The 20,397-nt window shown below is 42.0% G+C and overlaps 1 protein-coding gene across 2 annotated transcripts in view; it reads left to right on the top strand.

The window, feature by feature from the left end:
- The window catches only part of RHOA (ras homolog family member A), a 62,814-nt gene that overhangs the window by 38,353 nt on the left and 4,064 nt on the right, over positions 1 to 20,397 (top strand). For both annotated transcript variants that reach the window (XM_025988113.2, XM_072722293.1), the window contains 2 exons: positions 13,498 to 13,654; positions 16,392 to 16,512. In XM_025988113.2, coding sequence (XP_025843898.1) covers positions 13,499 to 13,654; positions 16,392 to 16,512 — 277 coding nt within the window. In that variant the 5' untranslated portion in view covers position 13,498. The remainder of the gene's footprint in view (positions 1 to 13,497; positions 13,655 to 16,391; positions 16,513 to 20,397) is intronic.

Consider the following 20,397-nt stretch of genomic DNA (forward strand, 5'->3'; position numbering starts at 1 on the left):
TTAGCAGTAGGCATCACTATCAGACATGGCAGTGAAGTGTATCTTGTGGTTCCTGTGGTTGTCCCTCTGATGGGGGCCAGTGAAGTATATGCTTTGGAAAGTGCTTCATCAGCAGTGCCAGCAGAGGAGACGCCCTGAAAAGGGGCGCATCACTTCTGGGTACTTACACCTTGTCAGCCAGGATTTGCACATCACAAAAAAGATGTTCTTACCCTCTGTTTTCTCACTGCTTTTCGGAGGAGAATGTTTATGTCCAGACAGCCTTTATTTCCTCTTGTGAAAGGAAGATGGTTTCCATAAGGGCATTATCTTGCCATTCGTTCCCAGCTCTGCTCCTCAGCAGCAGGGCCAGCCCCATCCTCCTGAGTTCCAAGTAAGAGCATTCTGTGTTAAGTTTCGAGTCTTTGGACCAGTAAAACAAAGGTTCCTACCATTAAAGAGTAATTAATACGGGTTTTTTTTTTTCCCCATTTGTTTTTTATGCTTTAACCACAAGATAATTGTAATGCTAGCTGTAGACAGTTATCCATGTGTCATTATGAAGTTTACCCTATTGCTGTAGCTTAAATCTCTTATGTCCCAGCATTCTGGACACAAAAAGGTCTTATTGACCCTGTGTATGTGGTCATCAGTAAGTTTTTGGGTGAGACTATACCAGGAGGACTGAGGAGCTTTCATTTTGCCTATAGAATAGTAACTGCCTGTTGTCAAAGCAAGGCATGCTCCATATCCAAGTCAGGGTCACCTTCTTATTGTTGTGGTTGATCTTGATTTGCAGTAGCTGTTGATATTGATAACTGCCTATATTTCCTTTCCAGGGAATTTTCCTGGGCTTGTAAATCAAATGGCAGGGTTAGGTGTGATATACCTTGTATGCTGTCCCACTATGAACAGTAACCACTAACAGCAGTCATTTTGCTCAGGTGTTACCTGGCTTTCTGGCAGCATGTTTTCAAGCGTGAAGTATCCAATTGCAAGACAGTGATGATAGGAAGTATATGCTTGAAATTGGAGGCTTTTAAAAGGTAAATAGCAAACTTTATATGACATATTAGACTTAAAGAGGGGAAGCTAGAATGTTGACTCCAAAATCATTCCTAGTAAGTCAGGCAGAAGTAGTTTCAGGTTGACCTACTCTAATTAGTTTGCTTTTTCAAAGGAATATCATTGCAATTCTCCTAGTATAGCATATATGCAGGTCCAAATGGTCTTTTTCAGTCCTTTTGTGCTTGGCCTATGTTAGTTTGATTAGAATTTCAGTTGTCTGATTATTCACTGTTCCACATATTTTCCCCCCAATCTCCTGAGTTCTGTAAAAAAGTCCTTGCTTCAAGAAAAGAGTAATCAGAGTGCCAAGGAGTTGGGGTTCTTTAATCAGTATTTTTGGGAAACTGCCCGTTCTTTGGACTTTCCTCTGTATAAGCATCCCATTAGACATACTCTTGCCACACTAATAATTTAGCTCCAAATGGCACAGACCAAGCCAGATGTGGTCCCTATCCTTAAGGAACCTAACATTCTAGGAATGGATATAAGTTAAGCACACAAGAACTATAACTCCTATCTCTCTTCCATAGAATAGGATGCCTGATAAAAGTGATTGAATTGAGGTGTATGATATAAGGATTAAGAGAGGACCAAAGCCTCACTTGGAGGCAGCATTTGATTTGGGGGAGTGAAAGATCTAGGACCATAAATAAGAAATAGGCTTTGGCAGGGCGGGGGAGCACCAGGCTGGTTCTTGGGTAGAGCATATGATTTAATCTCAAGGTTGTGAGTTTGATCCCCACTTTGAGCATAGAGATTACTAATAATAAGGGCAGCCTGGGTGGCTCAGCAGTTTAGCGCCACCTTCGGCCCAGGGCCTGATCCTGGAGACCCGGGATCAAGTCCCATGTCGGGCTCCCTGCATGGAGCCTGCTTCTCCCTCTGCCTGTGTCTCTGCCTCTCTCTCTCTGTGTGTCTCTCATGAATAAATAAATAAAATCTTTTTTTTAAATAATATTAAATCTAAAAAAAAAATGCTTTAGAACAGAAGGCAGTCTTTGGGGTGGACAGATGAGGTGTTATTTTCTGAAGAGAAGAAGAAAAAAATTCAAATAAGGCATGACTTTGAGCTGAAGTGGGGGAGTTTTACAAGTCCAGTTAGTGGAATTAGGTGTGTGATAAGGAATGAAGAGAAAGTGGGAGGAGAAAATCAGAATTTTAGAGGACCCCATGGTAAGGCTAAGGAGTTCTTGACCTGATTTTGACATTGAGGACCTTCTGACGGCCTTTGAGCAAAGGCATGATGGGCTAAAGCCCAGGCATAGGAATGTAGACTTCATCTGCTGCAAGCAGGGTAGAAGGGAGGTGAGACCAGTTGGCTTTTTGCTTTTTTCCGGGTAGGCAGTATGGAGGACTATTGAACAGTGATTATGAGAAGTCAAAGTGGGTAGGTAGTGGTAGTGGTGGAAGGGGCAGAATTCCCCAGAACTTGAAAGCAGTCTTGCTGTGAGAGACAAAAGAAAAGTAAGAGAATTGTTTAACCACAGGGTTTCTTATCTTTTTTACTATAGTATAGAGGGAGGGAGGGACAAAGAGAGAGAGAGAGAATCTTTAGCAGGCTCCACAATGGATATGGCTCCATCTCACAACCCTGAGATCGTGACCTGATCCTAAATCAAGAGTGAGATGCTTAACCAACTGAGCCACCCAGGTGCCCCAAACCACAAGGGTTTCCACAGTGAGTTTTTAGGAGTGTAATTTTGTTTTCATCACCAAGATTGAGGTAACTGGGAAGAGAAGATTTGATAGAAGTTGGGGTGATACCTGCAAGACACTGAATTTGATATGCAAGTAGAGCATAGAGTTCATGTATCAGGTTTAGAACAGGGACCAGGTCAGAGTGAGATATAGGAGTGTTCATAGAAGTGTTTTTTGAAGAATTGAGATCCTCAGAGATAGGTAGAGTATTAGAGTGATTAGATGTGAAGGCTGTAATTAATGAGACGGACAACAGATATCGGCACACCAGTGTACTGATGTAAGTTACAACAAAAAATACGAGGGAGAATTCAGATTATATTTTGTGAAGGTAGGTTATTGGTGATTTTTAAAAGAGATTTTTATTTATTTATTTAGTTTTTTTTTTAGTTTTTATTTTTATTTATGATAGTCACAGAGAGAGAGAGAGAGAGAGGCAGAGACATAGGCAGAGGGAGAAGCAGGCTCCATGCACCGGGAGCCCGATGTGGGATTCGATCCCGGGTCTCCAGGATCGCGCCCTGGGCCAAAGGCAGGTGCCAAACCGCTGCGCCACCCAGGAATCCCTATTTATTTAGTTTTTTAAAGAGATTTTATTTTTTTATTCATGAAAGACATAAAGAAGCAGAGATACAGGCAGAGGGAGAAGCAGGCTTCTCCCAGGGAGCCCTACGTGGGACTCATTCCCCATAGCCCAGGATCATGCCATGAGCTGAAGGCAGACGCTCAACTGCTGAACCACCCAGGCGTCCTGGTTATTGGTGATTTCTGAGAAAGTTTCAGTAGTTTGAGCCAGAAGGCATATTGGAAGAATTTTAAACAAGTCAGTGGATATGAAGCAGCAGAAATATATACCTTTTCTTTGAAATAGGCCAGAGAGAGAGCAGTAACCAGAAGAAAGTGTGGATGTGGGATGGTTTATTATTTTAAAGTAGGAACACTGTGCACTTTATTGTAGAGTGAGAGAGAAAAACTGTTAGGGAGAGAGAAAGAAGGTGAGGGGTACCAAAAGTGGCAATACTGAAGGAATTGAAAGGTGCTAGAGGATGTGAGGTTAAGCCTATTGGAGGGTGAGACCATAGTAGTATGAGCTGCAGGAGCTGCTATTTGCTGAGTGCCTCCTGTGATGCCAGACTCCATAAGATGCTGAGATACTGTACTCCCTGTGGAGGAGTGCTGCCCTGGAGGCCTCTGGTGCAGGCTTCTGAGTCAGTGAGCTGTCTGCTGTTGTGTCTGTTGAGTATGAAGCACAGGATTACATGTGTGGCACTACATGTAGCTCCTCTGTTGTTTGTGGGAAATGTATTACAATACTGTTTATCTTTGTTAATAACTGCTTAATGTAATTTGCCAAAGTATGGTCCACAGCCAGAGCACACTGTTTTTTGAGATTGTGGGGAAAGACTGATCTTGTGATGATCTTGTGATGACATGGTGCAATAAAGTGCACAGTGTTCCTACTTTAAAATAATAAACCATCCCACATGGTAGACAGGTAACCTTATTTGGAGTAGGTATTTTCAGCACCATGGGAGGTCTCCTTTCGACCTTTCTTTTTCCTTTAAATTTTTGTGAGGATGGCAGAGTAACTCATATAAAGGTTTTGAACTGAGGAAAGAAATCACTTACATAGTGTTACAGGTAACTTAAATAGATATGTCATAACTGTTAGTGGACAAATAAACCTCTCCTCAAAATCCTTTAAGATTTATTTCTGAGACTGCATTCAGCCTAGAAAATGACAAATCTAGCTGAAAGACTGCGGATAGAGTTCAGGGTGATTTTCTTTCTCAAGCTGGCAAGCCATGTACTTGAAAAACATACTGGATTTATAGCAAAGTGAAAGGAAAAGACTAGAGTAACATTTTCCTGGGTCATTTCAGGAAATAACTCGATGTTTGTACTTTTCACTTCTTGTCAACATCTCTGGTTGTGTGGCCAGACTCCCAGAAATCAACTTCTGATTCTAGGCTTTATTTTCATTTTGTCCCATAGTCACTTGTAATTTCTGTCTTTTTCACCAGTAAAGGCTGATGGGTTTTACACTTTTCCTGGGCCAAATGTTCCCCAAGGAAAAATTTCCAAAGCCTTTTTGGTGCTCCTTAGCATTTTCATTTTGGGTGTCCTTAACCACATTAGATTGAAAGAAATTATTTCTTTTTTTTTTTTTTTTTTTTTTTTTTTAAAGAAATTATTTCTTGAGAATTGAGTGCTTTCTAGGAGGGAGGTATTCAAAGCTGGCAGCCTTTTTTTGAAACAGGAATTTCCTGATAAATTTTGTTTGCATCCCTTGAGGCCCTGGTTGTTTGCCTTTGGGCACAAACCAATACAAGTTAGGCCTGAAGAGATGTGTAAAGTGTATAAAATCTTGAAGTGATTTTGAGAGGATGGGAAAAACAAAATGATTTATAAATCCTATCAAGTTGTTAGCAGTCAGACTGACTAGAAGAATGATTTTTAAGAGGTAAATTGATTAGTGTCTGTGCCCTGGATTCTGAAAATGAGGTAATCTGTCTCCTTTCTCATTTAATAATTTTTTTTTAATTTTTTTTTGTTTTCTTGTATTTAATGCCTATTGTATGCTCACTAAATACCAAACCACATAAGGTTGCAAAGAAATTTAAGTACATTCTTTGCTCTTAGGTGATTTGCAGTCCAGTTGGAAGACAAAACACAAGTGAAACAACTGCAGGAACTTGAGGCAGGTTCCATATCCATTAGAAATCCTGAACAAAAAAGGGAAGAGGGAGCTGAAGGGGTTGCCAGAGTACTGAGCTATATAGTTAAAGGGTCTCAATATAATACTGTTTTGATTGCATGCTCCTGTTGCTTGTTTTTTTAAAGTAGGCTCTGAGCCCAGTGTGGGGCTTGAACTCACAACCCTGAGATCAGTAGTCACATGCTCAAGGCACCTGGGTGGCTCAGTAAGTTAAGCATCTGCCTTCAGTTCAGGTCATGATCCTGGGGTCCTGGAATTGAACCCGCATCTGACTCCCTGCTCAGCAGGGAGTCTGCTTCTCCCTCTGCCCCACCCCCTGCTTGTGTTCTCTCTCTCTCTCTCTCTCTCATAAAAGAAAAAGGAAAGGAAAAAAAAGTCACATGATCTACTGACTGAGCCAGCTAGGCACCCCTGCATGCTCCTGTTTAAAGAATGATATTGAGCACATTTCCTGTTTATGCTTATTATTGTGCTTTCATTTAAAAAAAAAAAGATTTTTATTTTATTTATTCATGAGAGACATAGAAGGAGAAGCAGGCTCCTCACAGGGTGCCTGATGTGGGACTCTATCCCTAGACCAGGATCACATCCTGAGCCAAAGGCAGACGTTCAACTTCTGAGCCATTCAGCTATCCCTGTGCTTTAATTTTTGTATTATTCTAGATCTAATGCTTTTGTGCAAAAAGAAAAGATTTTTTAAAAATCACTAGATTACTTTTGGGTTTGGTAAAACTTTATAATGTCTATGTGTATATACTTAGCCAGGTACATACTGCAGTATGTCAAGCATACTGAGATCTTAAAAATGCTGATGGCAGCACTGTGAACCCTTCCATTATGGAATCTTCTGCTTAGGAGTTTATGCAATTAAAATTTTATTTTAAGAATTTTATTTGTTTATTCATGAGAGACAGAGAGAGAGAGAGAGAGAGAGAGAGAGAGAGAGAGGCAGAGACACAGGCAGAGGGAGAAGCAGGCTCCATGCAGGGAGCCTGATGTGGGACTCCATCCCGTGTCTCCAGGATCACACCCTGGGCTTCAGGCGGCGCTAAACCGCTGCGCCACCGGGGCTGCCCTGCAATTAAAATTTTAAAGCTAGGTACAGGTGGGTGGCTCAGCTGAGCATCTGCCTTTGGGTCGGTCAGGGTGTGATCCCGAAATCGGGGATCAAATCCCACATCGGGCTCCCTTGCAAGGAGCCTGCTTTTTCCTCTGCCTGCCTATGTCTCCCTCCTCTCTGAGTCTCTCATGAATAAATAACATCTTCAAAAAAAAATTGGGGGGGCGGATGCCTAGGTGGCTCAGTGGTTGAGTGTCTGCCTTTGGCTCAGGGCGGAATCCCGGAATCCCAGGATTGAGTCCCACATCAGGCTTCCCGCATGGAGCCTAGTTCTCCCTCTGCCGATGTCTCTGCCTCTCTCTCTACGTGTCTTTCATGAATAAATAAAATCTTTAAAAAAAATTTTTTTAAGCTAAATTCCTTAGGTATTCTAGACTTAAAAAAATGTGTTTCTCATGTTTGCTTCATGTACCTCCAGTGGATTATCGTGGCTACTCCAGTTTGGGAAACATTCCATTTAGATAGTCTGGTTTTGTGATATGTATTTGTTTTTTGTTTGTTTGTTTAAGATTTTATTTATTTATTCATGAGAGACACACAGAGGCTGAGACACAGGCAGAGGGAGAAGCAGGCTCCATGCAGGGAGCCGGATGTGGGACTCGATCTCGGGTCTCCAGGATCACACCCCAGGCCGAAGGCGGCCACCAGGGCTGCCCATTGTGATATGTATTGTTGAGGATTCATTTGACTACATATAATAAAGACCTGGAAATTACCATATTAAAGAAGACAGTCATTTATTTTTCACATAAAGGAGGGTAGAAGTGTAGGCAGTCTGTGACTGAGGTGGTGTCTCCCAAGAACAATTAGGATTCAGACTCTACCTTTTATTTTTCCAATTCCAGAATGGCATTTATGTTTTTCATCCACACATCCACGTCCTCACGTTCCAGGATGGCTCTTCAGAAAGTAGCCTTGGCTCCAGGTTTAAGCACCATGAAGGAGGAAAGGGACAAAGAAGGGCATGTGACTTCACTTTAAGGAAGACTTCTTGGAAGTCTCACAGGCATTGCTGATTACATCTCATAGGCTTGAACTTTGTGTGTGAATATGTATATGTGTATATATATATATATACCTATATATGTATATGTATGTGTATATTTATATATTAGGTACATACATACCTAATGTAAGGGAAGCTGAGAAATGTAGTCTTTTAACTAGGCAGCAAAGTACACAGCTAAAAATTGAAGTGCTGTTCTAAAAGGGATTGTAGGAATTGGAGTGGTTGACCATTAATTAGTCTCTGGCAAATAGGATGCTAGAATTCTTTTTTGGTAACAGCTTTATTGAAATACACTTCACATACCTTACAATCTACTCATTTAGAGTGTACTATTCAATGTCATGTATTTATACTATATAGTATGTTCATAGAGCTTTGGCTGTGTATCCGTCTTATGACAATTTCACTACCGGTCTTTTTTTTTTGTTTTTGAAGATTTTATTTATTTATTCATTGATTCATTCATGAGAGCATCTCATGACAATTTCATCATCCCAAAAAGAGGCTCAACTGTTCCCTTAGTGATCATTTCCTTTCTTCCCTCTTCCAACTCCCTTCTTTAGGCAATCACCAACCTACTTTCTGTGTCTGTATTTTCCTATTCTGGACATTTTACACACACACACACACACACACACACACTGTATTATTTTGTTTTTTTTTAATGTGAGGCTGAACTCATGACCCTGAGATTAAGAGTCCTCATGCTCATCTGACTGAGCCAGCCAGATGTCTCTGGACATTCTATACAAATGGAGTCACTCAATATGTGGTTCTTTATGGTTAGCTTCTTTATATATGTAATGTTTCAAGTTTCATTCAACTGTAGTATGTATCAACACTTTTCTCTGTCCTGAATATTATTCCATTGCATGGATATATATGCCACATTTTATGCATTTATTATTTTTTTTTTTAATTTTTTAAATTTATTTATGATAGGCACACAGTGAGAGAGAGAGAAGCAGAGACACAGGCAGAGGGAGAAGCAGGCTCCATGCACCGGGAGCCCGACGTGGGACCCGATCCCCGGTCTCCAGGATCGCGCCCCGGGCCAAAGGCAGGCGCCAAACCGCTGCGCCACCCAGGGATCCCTGCATTTATTATTTTTGGATGTTTGGTTTATTTCCACTTTTTGACTATGATGAATATTTTTTATTAAGATGTTATTTATTTAGGGATCCCTGGGTGGCGCAGCGGTTTGGCACCTGCCTTTGGCCTCGGGCGCAATCCTGGAGACCCGGGATCGAATCCCACGTTGGGCTCCCGGTGCGTGGAGCCTGCTTCTCCCTCTGCCTGTGTCTCTGCCTCTCTCTCTCTCTCTCTCTCTCTCTCTCTCTCTGTGTGACTATCATAAATTTAAAAAAAAAAAAAAGATTTTATTTATTTAGAGAGTATGCAAGCAGGGGGAGGGGCAGAGGGAGAGAATCTTCAAGTAGGCTCCCTGCTGAGTGCTAAACCCAGCATGGGGCTTGATCTCTTGACCTGAGCTGAAACCAAGAGTCGGACTCTTACCTGAGTCACCAAGGTGCCCTGGCTGTGAATATTTCAGTGTTGCTGTGAACATTTGTGTATAAGTGTTTGTGTGGACATAGGTTTTCATCTTTCTCGGATGTATGTCTAGGAATGGAATTGCTAGGTCATATCCAGACCCCCCCCCCCCTTTTTTTCTTCTCTTTTCTTTTTTTTTTTTTTTTTTTTAAGATTTTACTGGAACGCCTGGGCGGCTCAGTGGTTGAGGGTCTGCCTTTGGCTCAGGGCATGGTCCCCAGGTCCTGGGATCAAGTCCCACATCAGGTTCCTCTCAGGGAGCCTGCTTCTCCCTCTGCCTATGTCTCTGCCTCTCTCTGTGTTTCTCTCATGAATAAATAATCTTTAAAAAATAATGATTTTATTTTAGGGAATGCATGAACATGGGAGAAGGAGTGGAAGGGGAGGCAGGGGGAAAGAATCTCAAGCATATTCCATGCTGAGTGTGGAGCCTGACATGGGGCTTGATCTCACCACCCTGAGATCAGGACCTGAGCTGAAACCAAGAATCAGATGTTTAATCAACAGAGTCACCCAGGCACCACCCCCAAATCAGCATCTTTATTGCAGTCTCATAAGAGACCCTGAGCCAGACCATCCATCTAAGCTGAGTTTTTTTGTTGTTGAGTTACCCTGAGTAAGGGTTCTTCATGTATTCTAGATAGTATGTTATTTGTAAACATTTACTCCTGTTTGGTTGTTTTCTTATTTTCTTTTTTTGTTTTAAGTGGTCTCTGTACCCAACAAGGGGCTTGAACTCAGGACTCTTAGATCAAACCTTACGTGCTGAGCCAGCCACATGCCCCATGTCTTCTCATTTTCTTGATGGTATCTCTGGAAGTACAGAAGTTTTAAGTTTTTATGAAAGTCCAATTATCTGTTTTTTCCTCAGTTGCTAGTGATGAATATACTCTTGCACATGCACACAAAGGGGATGGCCAGAGGGAGAGAAATTCTCAAGCAGACTCTGCTAAGCATGGAGCCTGATGTAGGGCTTGATCTTAGGACTCCTGGACCCTGAGACCACAATGCAAGCCAAAATCAAGAGTTAGGAACCCAACCAACTGTGCCACCCAGGCGCCTCCAATATATTCCTCCAATATTTTCCGTTAGGTTTTATTTGGTATTTATTTATTTGACACAGAGCAAGAGGGTGAGCGCAAGCACAGGGAGCAGCAGAGAGTGAGAAACAGGCTCTCCACTGAGCAGGGAGCCCAAGGCTAAGGCAGACAGCCAACCAACTGAACCACCCAGGCACCTTGCCCCAAATGTATATATATGTATTTTTAAAGATTGTATTCACTCATGAGAGACACAGAGAGAGGCAGACACATAGGCAGAGGGAGCAGCAGGCTCCCTATGGGGAGTCTCATGTGGGACTCGATCCCAGGACTCCAGGATCAGATCTGAGCCAAAGGCAGACAGTCAACCACTGAGCTACCTAGGTGCCCCGCCCCAAATATATTCTTAAATATATTACTCACAGTGACCAAGAGGTGGAAGCTACCCAGTGTCTATCAGTGGATCAGTGAGTAAACAATGCAGTATATACATATACAATGGAATATTACTCAACTTTAAAGAAGGAAGGAAATTCTGATGCACGCTATAACACCTATCAAACTTGAAGACATGCTGAGTAAAATAAGCCAATCCCAAAAGGACAAATGCTGCTTGGTTCTACTTCCTTCCAAATGAAGTAGGTAGTGGTAAAACTCAGAGATAGAAAGTAGAATGGTGGTTATCAGGGGTGAGTGGGTAGAAAGGGGGGATAGGGAGTTAAATATTTTATGATTTTAGATCTTATATTTGGGCTTATAGTTCATCTTGATTTAACTTTTGTATATGATAGGGGCACCTGGGTGGCTCCAGTGGTTGAGTGTCTGCCTTTGGCTCAGGTCATGATCCCAGGGTACTGGGATCGAGTTCTGCATCAGGCTCCCTGCAGGGAGCCCTGCTTTTCCCTCTGCCTATGTATGTCTCTGCCTTTCTCTTGTGTGTGTCTCATGAATGAATATATTAAATCTAAAAAAAAAAATTTTTTTTTTAAATACAATATGAGGTGTGGCTTTCTAACTTGATTCTTTGTGTGGATCTCCTCAGCACCATTTGTTGAATAGAATGCCTTTCCTCCATCAGATTGTCTTGGCATCCTTGTTGAAAATCACTTGACCCGGGACGCCTGGGTGGCTCAGCGGTTGAGCCCCTGCTTTGGCCCAGGGCGTGATCCTGGAGTCCCGGGGATTGAGTCCCACATCAGGCTTCCTGCAGGGTTCCTGCTTCTTCCTCTGCCCTGTGTCTCTGTCTCTCATGAATAAATAAATAAAATCTTGAAAGAAAGAAAGAAAGAAAGAAAGAAAGAAAGAAAGAAAGAAAGAAAGAAAGAAAGAAAGAAAGAAAGAAAGAAAGAAAGAAAGAAAGAAAGAAAGAAAGAAAGAAAGAAAAGAAAGAGAGAGAGAGAGAGAGGGAGGGAGGGAGGGAGGGAGGGGGAGGGAGGAGAAAGGAAAGAGAAAGAAAGAAAGAAAAGAAAAGAAAAGAAAACAAAACAAAACAAAAGAAAACAAAAGAAAACAAAACCACTTGACCCTTAATGTGGGAGCATATTTCTAGACTCTCAGTTCTATTCCACTGATCTCTATGTCTGTCTTTATAACAGTGCAATAGTATCTTGATTACTATAGCTTTAAAACAGCCTTTTTTTTTTTTTTAATCTTTCTTTCTTTGAGAGCACAAGTAGGGCAAGGAAGGGTAAATGGTGAGGGAGCAGACTCCTCACAGAGCAGGGTGCCCAATGTGGGGCTCCATCCCAGGACCCTGAGATCATGACTTGAGTTGAAGGCAGATGCCTAACCAACTGAACCACCAGGCACTCCTACAGTAAGTTTTAAAATCAGGAAGCTTGAGTCCTGCAACTTTGTTCTTTTTCACTATTGTTTTTACATTCTGAGTCCATTGAATATCTTTGTGAATTTTCTAATCAGTTTGTCAATTTCTGTGAAGAAGCCCTCTGGTATTTTGATAGGGATTGTCTTGAATCTCTAGAATAATTTGGAAGATGTTGCCATTTAACAATATTGTCTTCCAGTCCAGAAACTTGAAATGTCTTCATTCATTATCTTCATAGATCTTTCATAGATCTATTATCTTCATAGTTCTTTCTCAACAGTGTTTTGGAGTTTTCAGGGTATATTTTATACTTTTGTTAAATTTATCCTTATTCTTTGTGAAGCCATTGAAAATGAAATTGTCTTTTAAGATTTTATTTATTCATGAGAGACTTGCAGAGACAGAGGGATAAGCAGGCCTGACACATGACTCGATCCCCACCCCAGATCACAACCTGAGCCAAAGGCAGATGCTCAACCACTGAGCCACCCAGGAACCCCTGAAATTTTATCTTCTTAATTTCATTTTCTCTTTGTTCATTACTAGGTTATAGAAATACAGTTGTTTTTAGTATGTTCGTCTTGTATCCTACGGCCTTACTGAATTTGTGTTTGTTTTTTTTTTAATAGATCCCTCCTTTTTTTTAAATATTTTATTTATTTATTCATAAGAGACACAGAAAGAGAGAGAGTGAGTCAGAGACACAGGCAGAGAGAGAAGCAGGCTCCATGCAGAGAGCCCGATGTGGGACTTGATCCCGGGACTCCAGGATCATGCCCTGGGCTAAAGGCAGGCACCAAACCGCTGAGCCACCCAGGGATCCCCTGAATTTGTTTTAATAATGTTTAGTGGGTTCCTTAGGATTTTCCATATATAAGGTCATGTCATCTTCAAGTTAAGATAGTTTTATTTCTTCCTTTCCAATCTGGATGTCTTGTTTCATCACCTTGTTTAATTACTCTGGCTAGAGTCTCCAGTATCATGTTAGTTAGAAGTGGCAAGAGTGGCCACTCTTGTCTTGTTCCTGATCTTGAGGAAAAGCTTTCAGTCTTTTTACCATTAAGTATAAACATCTGTTTGGGGTGCTTGGATGGCACAGTCAGTTAAGCATTCTACTATAGGGTTGAGCTCAGGTGATGATCTCAGGATCCTGGGATCAAGCCCCACGTCAGGCTCCACACTCAGCATGGAGTGCTTACATATGGTATCGCCATCTGCCCCTCACTCCTATCCTGTCCTATCCTATTCTATCCTATATTATCCTTTCCATCATCTCTCAAATAAATCTTAAAAAGAAATCAAGTTTAAATAGTGTAACCGTTAGTTGTGGAGTTATGACCTTTTGATGTCAAGTGGAAAGCCGTACTAGCATTTTGTATTTGGGTGTGCTATACAGACTTGTGCCCCATGGTTAGAAAAGTGTGTGTCATAGCTTGAAGCTATTAATAGCTTATGCATTCTAGATAACACCTTTGTCTCATGTTTCAGCATGGCTGCCATCCGGAAGAAACTGGTGATTGTTGGTGATGGAGCCTGTGGTAAGACTTGTTTGCTCATCGTCTTTAGCAAGGACCAGTTCCCAGAGGTGTATGTACCCACAGTGTTTGAGAACTATGTGGCAGATATTGAAGTTGATGGAAAGCAGGTGAGTACACTTTTCATAACAACTGGTTTCATTTTGTATCTTAGGCTGTTCATAGAGCCTGTAGAGAATTAGGTCTTTTTGTTTCTTCAGTATACAGTTTAATGATAACAAACGTGTTTGAATGAGAAATCCATTCTGTTCTTGCCATCTTAACTTTATTAATTTTTAACTGCTATCATCTAGACTTTGCTAACATTCCTACCTATTTATATAGGGAAGCCCTAGTATATGTGCTCTTAACAGTTTTATTTTATTTTATTTTTTTTTAATTTTTTTTTTATTTATTTCTGATAGTCACAGAGAGAGAGAGAGAGAGGCAGAGACACAGGCGGAGGGAGAAGCAGGCTCCATGCACCGGGAGCCCGATGTGGGATTCGATCCCGGGTCTCCAGGATCGCGCCCTGGGCCAAAGGCAGGCGCCAAACCGCTGCGCCACCCAGGGATCCCTCTTAACAGTTTTATTCCTAATACTTCATTCAGCACTAAAATACGGGATTACTAGGTCAACAGGTCATTTTATGGGTCTCAAAGGGCTATACTGATCTACTCCACCAGCAATGTGACAGTTAAATAACATCCTCATATTTAATTTGTGTAAATGGTTTTTGACTTTAACATAAATAGGCTGCCACCTTTGCTTCAATTACCTGTCACTGGCAATGAGAATGGTGTTTCTTCATGTCTGTCCTGAAAATCCACTGGCAAGACTAGAGGAAAACTCTTCTGGAATTAGAGTTTATAGATTTTTTATTTTCTGCTTTTTGTTGTGAATATGTCTTATCCAGCTTCCTGTACATATTTTGAAGATGCATGAAATTCCCACTGCAGGTGGGTCAGCTGAAAAAGAAAACTAGAACAATGGGCTCTTCTCCAATAACTCAGTCCTCTCGGGCATTTGTTCACGTGTCTCATGCTGCTAGCACCTAATATATTGGCCCCCATAATTCTTTTTTTTTTTTTTTAAGATATTTATTTATTCATGAGAGACAGAGAGAGAGAGAGAGGCAGAAACACAGGCAGAGGGAGAAGCAGGCTCCATGCAGGGAGCCCAATGTGGGACTCGATCCCGGGTCTCCAGGATCACACCCTGGGCCGAAGGCGGCACTAAACCGCTGAGCCACCCGGGCTGCCCTGGCCCCCATAATTCCATGCCCTTTCATCCTTCTCATTTTTCTGCTTTACCTTACTATCCCTTTCTGTTCTAGTGCCTCAGTTTGTGGCACTGTGTTTGGAAAGCACATTAAGCCAGCTATTCAGAATTCTAGGGTCCCTGAAATAAAAATGCTTGGTAGTAACTAAGTAACCTCCAACTTGAGAAAGGGTACTGCCTTAGAATGTTCATCTAAGAGTATACAGTAACAGAGCCTAGGAAACCATCAAAGATTCTAGGTAATTGTGTCCCAGGAACAGACCTGCCAAAAATGGAAAAGCCCATTCTAACAAGAGATAGGCCCAATACCCTGAACCATTCATTTATCAGCATATAGGGTTGGATGTGTCTCACTGAATACACATGAGGCATGAAGGGGCCAGGGCGGCGTGATTTGGCAGAGAGTAAATGTTCCAGTTTGTTGTGAGGATTGGGTATCAAAGTATTAGAAATACACATATCAAACTGATGTTGTGTGTGTGTGTGTGTGTGTGTGTATGATAGAAGTGCAGTGGGCCTCGTGGAGGTTGTGAGTGATGCATCCTAGGGCAGAGTTTGAGGGTGGAAGAGATAATTAGCCATCAACTTTAAGGAAATGATGATACTTAGAAACTTTGAAATATGGGCTGTGAAAGTTCTAGGAGAAAAAAAAAAGGTATTCCAAATACTAGGAGAGCTTTGAGCACCATGGGGTCGCTAAGCAGAAGATGTTAAAATCCCATTCTGGATGTGAGAAATCACAGGGCTGGCTGCAGTGCTGGAGAACATGGAGGGGGACCTCTGTCCAGAGCCCAGGCATTAGCTTGCCCTCCTATCACAGGAAGGTGAGCAGGTTTCCAGGTGTGAAGGGAATACTTTACTTTCTTAGTGATGCTTTCATTCACATTTTTTGAGCAGAAAAGGCAGGTCCAGAGACCTTTCTTGTCCACTCAGACCTTGCCTAACACCTAGCCTGGTGTCTTTTCTTACCCACCAATTCAAATACCTTTTTTTTTTTTTTTAAGATTTTTTTTATTTATTAGCAGAAGAACAGAGGGAAACAGAGAAGGAGAAGCAGACTCCCCATTGAGCAGGGAGCCCAATGTGGTGCTCTATCCCAGGACCTGGGACCATGATCTGAGCCAAAGGCAGATGCTTAGCTGACTGAGTTACCCAGGTTCCCCTCAAATAATCTTGTATCCATGTTTGCACATTGGGGCAAAATGATGAGAAAAACATAAGGAAAGGGTTATATTAGAATATATAGGGGAAAGTTACTCAGGTCTAGTGTTTCTCTGTCATGTTTTGTACACTTGGTAGAATGTTGTTTATAGTTGATTTTCCTTGTTCAACTGCTTTTCTGTGTATAATGTTTATAATTAAATACTGTGCTTTTTTAAATACTGTGCTTTTTACAAGATAAGTAATTTTTGACTCTATTTTGAATTATGTACTTTATATACTGCTAGTATTTTGAGAAATTTCAACCTAAAACAATTTAAACACACCCTCTGCCTCAGGTTTGTTTTACTATTTTGGACTATTTGCCATATTCTGAAAGAGGGTAGGATTAACCTTGCATTCTTACGTTTATTTTTCCTATCACAGGTAGAGTTGGCTTTGTGGGATACAGCTGGGCAGGAAGATTATGATCGTTTGAGGCCTCTCTCCTATCCAGACACTGATGTTATACTGATGTGTTTCTCTATTGACAGCCCTGATAGCTTAGGTGAGTAGCCCTGCGGTCTGTTGTTTGTCACTGTGTGCCTGCCTGGCTGACACTGGTTTCTCAGGTTCTTTTTCATGCATCAACTGGTAAAAAGCAAACATGAACTTCAAAGAAGGAGTCATCAGTGGCTGGAGTAGAGGCTTCGGACTATAGAGCCTAAGCCTTGGGTCACTTTTCAGCCTAGGTCTCCTATGGCTGCCATGTGTCTCTACCTTGTAAAGTAGGTGGGTTATCAAATACAAAGCCATCTTTTGGACTAAGATATTGGAAAGGCTTTTTTGGGTGCTCACCTTTTTTTTCAGTACTTCATATTGCCTGTTGCTTCCTGATATCTAGACTGGTGATTTGCTGTTTCCTGGTATTGTTTTTGTTTGTTTGTTTAAAGGTTTATTTTTTTGAGACACAGAGACCACTCAGGGAGGGCAGAGGGAGAGAGAGAGAGAAGGAGACTCCACTGAGTGTGGAGGTGGATACAGGGCTTGATTTCACGACCCTGAGATTATACCTGAGCTAAATCAAAGAGTTGGATGCTTAGCTAGCTGAGCCACCCCGGGCCCCTCCTGGTAATGTTTTTATTTATTTATTTTTTTTTTTATACTCATTTACGATAGACATAGAGAGGGAGAGGCAGAGACACAGGCAGAGGGAGAAGCAGGCTCCATGCAGGGAGCCTGACACGGAACTCGATCCCGGGACTTCAGGATCGCGCCTTGGGCCAAAGGCAGGCGCTAAACCGCTGAGCCACCCAGGGATCCCCTGGTAATGTTTTTAAAGCCACATTTTAGCCCTTTTCTAAAGTATCTAGGCTAATAAGGAGAGACTTGAACTTGACCATTGCACTAGCTCAGTTGGTCACACATCTCAGAAGCCACTGTCCTTCAGAAAGAGACTGAATAACACTGACCTCACACTCTGCAGAACAAGGCACCAGGGCCTGAAACAGAACTTACTTTCAGTTTGTGCTGATAAGTTTGAAATGTCTCATGGTGGGCAGCCCCGGTGGCGCAGCGGTTTAGTGCCGCCTGCAGCCCGGGGTGTGATCCTGGAGACCCGGGATCGAGTCCCGCGTTGGGCTCCCTGCATGGAGCCTGCTTCTCTCTCTGCCTGTGTCTCTGCCTTTCTTTCCCTCTCTCTGAATAAATAAATAAATAAATCTTAAAAAAAAAAAAAATGTCTCATGGTGATGTAGTGCTGTCTTTACAAGGTAGCAGTAAGGCCAAGAATATTGTTATCATTAACACAAACCATCTTGGAGGGCCTGCTGGTGATTTGGGCTTGTGCTGGCCAGTTAGGGTTGTGTGACCTTTTTTTTTTTTTTTTCCATAGTTATACTCATTTTAATGAAAATACTTGGGCACTCCCAAGAGTTTGAACCACTTTATCAAGGTTATGCAACCCAAGGAGTCAAGCTGAGACTGAGCTCTCTGTGCAGTGTCTCCCAGGACTGAAACAGAGCAAGTCCTCTCTGCCATTGGTTAACTTTGGTCATTTTCAACAGTTGTTTTAGTTCTGGGTTTTCAAACAAATCTGGCTTGCTTTGGGGGACTGTTGGAAGGCCCTAGAGGGTAGGGCAGAGCTTCAGGTCACAGAAAACAGACATGTGATACCCTCCCTTTACACACACAACATAGATTATGTCTAAATCCTGTAGGAATGAGGAAAAAACGTGTGCCCTCTATCTCATCATCCAAGGTATAATCCTCTAGGGACAGAAACATCTTCGGAGCAAAATGTTACTTGTCTACATGTCTCCTGGTCTCAAGGGAGGTCTTTAGCCGCCCCCTCCCCCTTTTATTTAAAGTAGGTTGCCCAGTACAGGGCTTGAACCCAAAGCCCTGAGATCAAGACCTGAGCTGATTTCAAGAGTTGGATGCTTAACTGACTGAGCCACCCAGGTTCCTTTCTTTAGCTTTTGATTTCTCTTTACTAGCCATGACTTGTTTCTTGATGGCCCTTCTCCCAGAAGGCAGGCCCTGGGGAGGAGAGCAGAGGTAGAAAGTAAAGAGGCAAAGAGAGATTGATCTCCTCTGAAATACAAACACACCTAGGGAGAGGGTCTGATGTTGGAGGATGCTCTGCCTTCCTTGGAGGTCCTTGCAAGAGTGTGATTGTTAGGTGGAGCTCCTTTGCTGAGCTAACTAGCTTGGCTTTGCCAAAGTACTTTTAAAAGTTCTATTATTAAAAATAAATAAATAAATAAAAATAAAAAAATAAAAGTTCTATTGTTGAAGGTGCCTGAGTGGCTCAGTCGCTTAAGTGTCTACCTTCAGCTCAGATTATGGTCCAGAGTCCTGGCATTGAGCCCTGCATCAGGCTCCCTGCTCAGCGGGAAGCCTGCTTCTCCCTCTCCCTCTGCCATTCCCCCTATGTATGCTCTCTGGCTTTTGCTCTCTGTCAAATAAATGAAATCTTAAAGTTCTATTGTCTTGGCTTGGATAGGGTGGGGCGAATCCCACCAGTAGTTGGCCGAAGTAAATAAAATGTGTTACGGGAACTCAAAATCTGGATCAAGAAAATAAAAAGCTATTGTCAATCTAATGTTATACTTTGGTTTTACTTGCTTGGATGTTAGACTATTGCCTTACCTCTAGGTATAGGATAACAAGTTTGATCAGGAATCAGGATGTTAAAAAAAAACAACAACAACAAAAAAAAAAAGGAATCAGGATGTTGTGAAAGTTTCAGCCCTGCTGTCTGGACTGGCAGTTGGTCTAGAGTCTATAATACTAGTTTGAGACCTGGGGTAGCAAACTTACAAAAGACCGAATAGCAAATGTTTTAGGCTTTGTTGGCCATATATTCTAGTAAACTTTGCCACAACACTCAATTCCACTGTTGTATCACAAAAGCAGCCACAGAAAATATATAATGAATGAGTTTGTCTATGTTCTAGTTAAACCCCCCCCCCCTTTTTAAAGATTTTATTTATTTTAGAGAGTTTGAGCGAGTCAGGGAAAGAGCAGAGGGGGAAGGAATGAGAATCTGAAGCTCTATGCTCAGAGACTCATGGGACTCAGTCTCACGATTGTGAGATCATGACCTGAGCCAAAACCAAGAGTTGGACTCTTAACAAACTGAGCCACCCAGCCTCCCCACGTATTTTTTATTTATTTGTTTGTTTGTTTGTTTGTTTGTTTATTTGCACATGCAAGAGAGAAGATGAGGAGGAGGGGGAGAGGGACAAACAGACTTCTCACTGAGCAGGGAGCCTGACTCAAGGCTCTATCCCAGGGCCCTGAAATCATGATCTGAGCTGAAGTCAGACACTTAACCAACCAAGCTACCCAGGTGCTGACAAGATTGTATTTGTTGACCCCTGATCTAGATGATAAGGATTCCTTCTCCTGGTTTTCTGGAATTCCCAAAGGCCATCATACAACCCCACAATAAATCCATGCAAGGTGCTATGCCCCAATGTGATCAGATTATTTTAGGGGTAGGAGAGATTATAGGTGATTGCCATCACTGAATTTAAGAATAAAGTTTTGGGGCACCTGGCTGGCTCAGTCAGTAAAGCATGATACTCTTGCTCACACTGGGCATGAAGCCTACTTTAAAAAAAAAAAAAAATGGAGGGGATCCCTGGGTGGCTCAGCGGTTTAGCGCCTGCCTTTGGCCCAGGCACAATCCTGGAGTCCCGGGATCGAGTCCCACTTCGGGCTCCCAGCATGGAGCCTGCTTCTCCCTCTGCCTCTCTCTCTCTATGTCTATCATAAATAAATAAAATCTTTTAAAAAAAAAAAAAGGAAAAAAATTATTCACGAAAGGAGGAGGCAGCACAGGCAATTCATTTTAATTTTTGTGTCCTACACTCCCAAGGGATGGGGGACTATTGGGAGTAATAATTTCATATATTCAGCGAATAATTATTGAGCGCCTATTTAT

This window comes from Vulpes vulpes, chromosome 9 (assembly GCF_048418805.1).
Source record: "Vulpes vulpes isolate BD-2025 chromosome 9, VulVul3, whole genome shotgun sequence".
Taxonomy (NCBI): Eukaryota; Metazoa; Chordata; class Mammalia; order Carnivora; family Canidae; genus Vulpes; species Vulpes vulpes.